Source organism: Xiphophorus hellerii, unplaced genomic scaffold (assembly GCF_003331165.1).
Source record: "Xiphophorus hellerii strain 12219 unplaced genomic scaffold, Xiphophorus_hellerii-4.1 PGA_scaffold_58__1_contigs__length_500000, whole genome shotgun sequence".
In the NCBI taxonomy this organism is placed as follows: domain Eukaryota; kingdom Metazoa; phylum Chordata; class Actinopteri; order Cyprinodontiformes; family Poeciliidae; genus Xiphophorus; species Xiphophorus hellerii.
In genome coordinates, this window is record NW_022587633.1 from 67,501 (window position 1) to 75,000 (window position 7,500).

The 7,500-nt window shown below is 61.0% G+C and overlaps 1 protein-coding gene across 2 annotated transcripts; it reads left to right on the top strand.

Annotated features, from left to right (window-relative positions):
* The first annotated feature begins 5,348 nt into the window (after window positions 1-5,348).
* Window positions 5,349-6,626, top strand: LOC116716453 (uncharacterized). 2 transcript variants are annotated; one of them, XM_032557288.1, is made up of 3 exons: window positions 5,349-5,798; window positions 6,062-6,310; window positions 6,438-6,626. In XM_032557288.1, exons 1-3 carry the CDS (start codon window positions 5,412-5,414, stop codon window positions 6,609-6,611), a joined length of 810 nt encoding a protein of 269 aa, XP_032413179.1. In that variant the 5' UTR covers window positions 5,349-5,411; the 3' UTR covers window positions 6,612-6,626. The 2 variants fall into 2 exon arrangements, with proteins under 2 accessions (XP_032413179.1, XP_032413180.1); XM_032557289.1 differs by having other exon boundaries at window positions 6,104-6,310.
* Window positions 6,627-7,500: the final 874 nt, after the last annotated feature.

Genomic DNA, 7,500 nt, shown 5'->3' on the forward strand with positions numbered 1-7,500 from the left:
GAGTCAAAAAATTGCACTGAGTCCTGCCTGCACTTAGAGTTTTTCTCAGCTCTGTTCCCCTGGTAAGGCAGCTATAATTGGGTCAAAAAATTGCACTGAGTCCTGCCTGCACTTAGAGTTTTTCTCAGCTCTGTTCCCCTGGTAAGGCAGCTATAATTGAGTCAAAAAATTGCACTAAGTGCAGGCAGGACTTAGAGTTTTTCTCAGCCCTGTGACCCTGGTAAGGTCATAGGACTTTAAAAGATCTCGCTGAACCAGCGAGGTCCCTGTCCTCCCAACGCAGAAGTGCACACAAGGCCCGTGGACCATCCAGCTTCTCTCGGGAGAAGCTGGATGGTCCACCGAGGCAGCATGCACACGACTACGGAGGACAGAGACGGACCGAAGCAGGGTGCCCGAGAACCGGTGGACCTCCGGCTTCCCGGGGGAAGCCAGAGGAGACACCGGCCACGTGCACACCGCAAGTCCGGGCTTCCACGCAACACAGAGCCGGGCGTACCACCTCCAGGGAACACCTCAGCTGCCCGAGGGCAGCTGTGATGGAACCAAGGGGGCCGTGCGCACCGGGGACCGGGGGCTTCACCGCAACCAAAGCCGGGCGTACCACCTCCAGGGAACACCTCAGCTGCCCGAGGGCAGCTGTGATGGAACCAAGGGGGCCGTGCGCACCGGGGACAGGGGGCTTCACCGCAACCAAAGCCGGGCGTACCACCTCCAGGGAACACCTCAGCTGCCCGAGGGCAGCTGTGATGGAACCAAGGGGGCCGTGCGCACCGGGGACCGGGGCTTCACCGCAACCAAAGCCGGGCGTACCACCTCCAGGAAACACCTCAGCTGCCCGAGGGCAGCTGTGATGGAACCAAGGGGGCCGTGCGCACCGGGGACCGGGGCTTCACCGCAACCAAAGCCGGGCGTACCACCTCCAGGGAACACCTCAGCTCCCCGAGGGCAGCTGTGATGGAACCAAGGGGGCCGTGCGCACCGGGGACCGGGGCTTCACCGCAACCAAAGCCGGGCGTACCACCTCCAGGGAACACCTCAGCTGCCCGAGGGCAGCTGTGATGGAACCAAGGGGGCCGTGCGCACCGGGGACCGGGGCTTCACCGCAACCAAAGCCGGGCGTACCACCTCCAGGGAACACCTCAGCTGCCCGAGGGCAGCTGTGATGGAACCAAGGGGGCCGTGCGCACCGGGGACCGGGGCTTCACCGCAACCAAAGCCGGGCGTACCACCTCCAGGGAACACCTCAGCTGCCCGAGGGCAGCTGTGATGGAACCAAGGGGGCCGTGCGCACCGGGGACCGGGGCTTCACCGCAACCAAAGCCGGGCGTACCACCTCCAGGGAACACCTCAGCTCCCCGAGGGCAGCTGTGATGGAACCAAGGGGGCCGTGCGCACCACAGCCAGGGCTCAGAGCTCCAGCCAGCACCTCGGACAGCTCCAAGCCGTCCACAGAGCACTGTCTGCAGCCTTTGCCCTGCCCGCCTTCGACCGAGCTTTCACGCAGCTCACAACCGAGCCGGAGATGCCCCAGGCCCTTCAGAAGGACCGAGGAGACACACCGGACCGACCGGAGCCCACAGCCAGGGCTCAGAGCTCCAGCCAGCACCTCGGACAGCTCCAAGCCGTCCACAGAGCACTGTCTGCAGCCTTTGCCCTGCCCGCCTTCGACCGAGCTTTCACGCAGCTCACAACCGAGCCGGAGATGCCCCAGGCCCTTCAGAAGGACCGAGGAGACACACCGGACCGACCGGAGCCCACAGCCAGGGCTCAGAGCTCCAGCCAGCACCTCGGACAGCTCCAAGCCGTCCACAGAGCACTGTCTGCAGCCTTTGCCCTGCCCGCCTTCGACCGAGCTTTCACGCTTCCAAGGAGCTCAGAACCGAGCCGGAGATGCCCCAGGCCCTTCAGAAGGACCGAGGAGACACACCGGACCGGCCGGAGCCCGCTGCCTTACCGCCCCAGACTTCCAGAGAACCGGAGACAAAATCTGGAAAAAGGGCTTAAAATGCTGGAAAAAAGCCGAAAAAGGGGCCTAAATCCGCCTTACCCTAGCTCCAGTAGACCCCTAGAACCGGCCTGGATCGAAAAACTTTGGCTTTTTCCGCTCCAAGCCCTCTTTCCGAACTCGCTCCTATAATCCCGCCGGTGGGGTTTTTCTCCGTAAGGTCCTGAAATCCTACCTATCGACGGAGCCGGGGTGAAGGGTCGATTTTTTTTTCACGGGCGGCAATGCTTTGGACAAACTTTGAACGGTTATCTCGGCTTCTGTGAACGACTTAAAGACGATTCGACCACACCAGAGTGTTCTCTGGACTCTGGCCTTTCCGGCAATATGCGGCTTTCCCCGGGGAAATGCATTTTTAAAAAATTTTATGGAAGTGGAAAAATCACCGGGGGCCTCCGGGGCGCCGAGGCCGAGGACAGTGAGCCGCTGCGGACACCGCCGGCTGCTTCATGGGCCCTCTCTGGAAGTCCGAAAATTCAACTTTGTCCCAGGATGATGAGAGTGATACAGGCGTGATCGGGGCATTCTCCCGGGCCTATTGATCCTACTTTCGAGGCCGCTGGTGCCCGGGAAAGTGCCTACCCTAACCCTTGGACCAGGGTTTGGGTTTTTGATTTTTAATTCCGCCTGCGGGCGTCCCAGGAACCAGAGAACCACACCAGAGTGTTCTCCGGACTCTGGCCTTTCCGGCAATATGCGGCTTTCCCCGGGGAAATGCATTTTTAAAAAAATTTATGGAAGTGGGAAAAATCACCGGGGCCTCCGGGGCGCCGAGGCCGAGGACAGTGAGCCGCTGCGGATACCGCCGGCTGCTGCATGGGCCCTCTCTGGAAGTCCGAAAATTCAACTTTGTCCCAGGATGATGGGAGTGATACAGGCGTGATCGGGGCATTCTCCCGGGCCTATTGATCCTACTCTCGAGGCCGCTGGTGCCCGGGAAAGTGCCTACCCTAACCCTTGGACCAGGGTTTGGGTTTTTGATTTTTAATTCCGCCTGCGGGCGTCCCAGGAACCAGAGAACCACACCAGAGTGTTCTCCGGACTCTGGCCTTTCCGGCAATATGCGGCTTTCCCCGGGGAAATGCATTTTTAAAAAATTTTATGGAAGTGGGAAAAATCACCGGGGCCTCCGGGGCACCTAGGCCGAGGACAGTGAGCCGCTGCGGACACGGCCGGCTGCTGCATGGGCCCTCTCTGGAAGTCCGAAAATTCAACTTTATACCAGGATGATGGGAGTGATACAGGCGTGATCGGGGCATTCTCCCGGGCCTATTGATCCTACTCTCGAGGCCGCTGGTGCCCGGGAAAGTGCCTACCCTAACCCTTGGACCAGGGTTTGGGTTTTTGATTTTTAATTCCGCCTGCGGGCGTCCCAGGAACCAGAGAACCACACCGTTTTATTCTCCAGACTCTGGCCTTTCCGGCAACATACGGCTTCCCCCGGAGGAATGCATTTTTAAACATTTTTACGGAAGTCAAAAATCACCCTAGCGGGACGTCGGGGCCCCCCGAGGCGGGCTGTAGCCTGACTTTGCCCCGGCCCTGCTAAGACCCATCCAGGCTGGAGCTCCCTCCTCCTGCTCCCTCCGAACCGCGGGGTCCAGGCTGGCTGGAGCTCCCTTCGAACCGCGGGGTCCAGGCTGGCTGGAGCTCCCTTCGAACCGCGGGGTCCAGGCTGGCTGGAGCTCCCTTCGAACCGCGGGGTCCAGGCTGGCTGGAGCTCCCTTCGAACCGCGGGGTCCAGGCTGGCTGGAGCTCCCTTCGAACCGTGGCATCCCACACTTAAGCACGGATTACACCCACCGACACGCACGGCCCCGGACGGGTCGTGCCCCTGGTAGGGCAAAGAGAAGCAGGTGGTGGTGGTGGTGGTGGTGGTGGTGGTGGTGGTGGTGGTCCTGGTCCCCCCGTCCCCCCCGTCCCCCCCCCCCGCCGGACGTTCGCCCGCAGGACGGGGCTCCCTAACCCGCCTTTTCCCTAACCCGTCTTAGAGTCGTAACATGGCCTCCCGCCCTCCGGGGAATCGCCGCGCGGCTATCGGGACGCGTTTACCCGGGGATCCGGCCCCGATTTCGGGGTCGAACGAGGCCCAGGTGTTGCCAATTAGGCTTAACTGGAAGCCAATCTCAGGAGCTTCCCCTGATTGGACGCCCCCCGAATTGGGAGCAGGTGTCGCCAATTAGGGCTTGATTAGAGGGAAGCACGCCCGGGGATCCGGCCCCGATTTCGGGGTCGAACGAGGCCAGGTGTCGCCAATTAGGCTTGATCGGGGAAGCACGCCCACCCGCCTGCACATATAGCCGGATGTGCGGATGTGCCCCCCCCTTATTCGCTATCTGACTCTCGCGGAGTGAAGATGACGCCTTCTAAGTTTAAGAATCGCTGCCCTGTATGTCACCGGCCGTCTTGGCGCCTGCGACGCCACTTGGATGACGTTCACAGCGTCAGGAACGCCCTGGAGCGAAGGATCCTGCTGGCGTTTGCCAGAGGGCGAGTGAGCGTTCGCGGCATGAAGTGCCCCGTCGGCGGCTGCTCGTACGGCGGGTCAAGGGTGGCGCAGCACCTCCAAGACGCTCACCGTGACCTGGGTGCCAAGGAGAAGAAGCGCCTTTTGAGGAAGCTCCAGTGGCGCAAAACGCTGCGGCAGGTGAGAGAACTTCGGGCCTCGGGTCCCGACCCGCCTTTAGCCACCAGGTTGGACCTGGAGGGTTCACGGGGCAGCGAAGCCGCCGACGCCGCCGCCGACGCCGCCGCCGCCGCCGCCGCACCCCCCCCTGCTTCTCCCCTTCCCTCGCAGGGACCGAGCGCCAGCCCTCCCCGTACGACCTCGACGGACTCCCCGCAGCAGCAGCAGCAGCAGCAGCAGCGGCCGGAGCCAGAGGAGGAGCTGGAGCTGGAGGAGCCATGTCTTGTTCCCGGCCGACCGAGCGCCAGCCCTCCACGTTCCACCTCGGCGGCGGACTCCACACAGCGGCCGGAGCCATGTCTTCTTCCCGGCGGCGACGACGACGACGACGTGCCATCCGCGGACTCGGCGGCGACGACGACGACCGGAGTGCCGGAGGTCGAGGACGAAGAACCGCAGGCCCCGTCCTCGAGCACGGTGGGTAGGCTGAGTACATTTCCTGCAGTCATCCGTGGCTACCTAGAAGAGTACGGCCGGCACCTGGCCGGGGCAGTACGCTCGCGAAAGCATGCTGAAAATGTTAAGTCAAAGATGGGTCGAATTGTTGCATTCCTCAGCTACATGAGCCGTGATAAGACCGAGCTGGGCTCCTGGCGCTTCTTGGATGACGCCGGACGCATAATGGCCTGGCCCGCCGAACTCACCGAGCGGGAGCGGAAGGCCGTAACTACCGTTAAGGTCTACCTGGTAAACACAACCCAATTCCACGTATACTTCATGGAGACGCCTCCGAGAAGCTCCAGGCTGTCCAAGCGGCAGCTCGTGTCCGTGATGAGAGCTCTGAGGTCGGCTACGTGCCAAATCGGAACGAAGGTGGTGCTTCGGCAGATCAAGGTCAAGTCCGAGAAGCTACAGCGCTCCGTAACGCCCGAAATTCTCCGCAGATGCATCGCAAAGTGTCGGGGCTGGATCCCCAAACTCTTGCTGAGCTGCTCGCAAAAGAAGCACGACGTGGGACTGAGGCACCTGCTGTTCGGGTTCTTCGGCCTTTACCTTATTTCTCTCTACGGCCATCGAGCCGGAGTGATGACCAACCTTACCACCGAAGAGGTCCTGGAGGCCGCGAGCGGGGCCGTCTCTTCCTCTCCGGGGGTCGTACTCAATGTAAGTCTGCACCCACTCACTAACACTAGCCTGGCTGGCTGGCTGGCTGGCTGGCTGGCTGGCTGGAGCCTGGATGGATGGCTGGATGGATGGATGGATGGCTGGATGGATGGATGGATGGATGGAGCAGCCAGGCTGCTGCATCCATCCATCCATCCATCCATCCATCCATCCATCCATCCAGGCTCCATACATCCAGGCTCCAGCCAGCCAGCCAGCCAGCCAGCCAGCCAGCCATTTAACATTTCTCTGCCCTTCTTCAGGTAAAGAACCATAAGACTGCCCGGGTGTTTGGATGTGCTCAGGTCTTTCTCACCCACGAGGAACTGGGCTGGATCCAGCGGTGGATGGAGATCCGGGCTCGGCTACGTCCGCAGTGCGATCTGGTCTTCTTCAATACCAACCATCAGCACGTGAACACCATCACTGCGTTCGCCAGGAACGCGTGGGCAGCGATGCTGCTGCCAGGGAGACCCTCGCTTACCGACATCAGGACCGCGGTGGCAACGATGGTAAGTTATCCAGGAAAGCAGCATAACCGCCATCCGACCCCTGCCTGCCTGCCTGCCTGCCTGCCTGCCTGCCCGCCCTCTGACTCTCTGCCCCCCTCTCTCTCTCTCTCTCTCTCTCCCCTCACAGTGCAGGAACACCCACTCCAGTGATGTCCGGACGCAGATGGCCCGGGTCATGTGCCACGACACCCGCACGGCCGACCGATTCTATGCGATGCAGCTGGATGTCGGCCAAATGGCGGAGATGAGGCGCAGATTTGCCCAGTGCATGGGAGAAGAAGCTGCAGAAAGTTCACAATAAACTTTGAATAATGCACCAGGATGTGTCATGTCTCTTCATTGTGTGGTGGTGGTGGTGGGACAGGGGGGGGTTTCCAGGTTCCAGTCCCGGCCAACGGGGCCCGCGGACCGGCCCGCACCACCTCTGGTAATCTGATCTGGGCTCCGAACCGAGCCGAGCCAGAGAGGCACCAGGCCCATCCAGAAGGACCGAGGAGGAGACTCACTCACCGGACCGGCCAGAGCCCACAGCGTTGCTGCCTCGGAGATCCAGAGAACCAGAGAGAAGATCCGGGGGAAACAACGGCTTAAAATGCTGGAAGAAGCCGAAAAAGGGGGCCCTTAATCGGCCTTATCTGAGCTGTAGAAGGGCCCTGGATCAAAACACTTTGTCATTTTTTCGAAAAATGTGCTCTTCTCCCAGGGGTCTGTTGTAATTCCTCCGGGGGGATTTTTTTCTGTAAGGTCTTCAAATCCTATCTATCCAAATGGCGCTGGTGAAGCCCTGTTTGTTTTTAGGGGGTCGGGGCAATGCTTTGCAGGCCTTGACCCCCGGACACTTACATGACTGGCTGAAATAGGGACCCGAAATAGGGCCCGGCAAGCCAGAGAGCTCCAGGGGGCTTTCAGCTCATCTTTCAGCCTCAAATAGGGACCCGAAATAGGGCCCGGAAAGCCGGAGAGCTCCAGGGGCCTTTCAGCTCATCTTTTAGCCTCAAATCGGGGCCCGATCTCCGGCTACGCACTGACTACACCAACCCTGGACACCTCCAGGGGCTTTGACCTCATACTATAGCCCGAAATAGGGACCCGAAATAGGGCCCGGAAAGCCGGAGAGCTCCAGGGGCCTTTCAGCTCATCTTTTAGCCTCAAATCGGGGCCCGATCTCCGGCTACGCACTGACTACACCA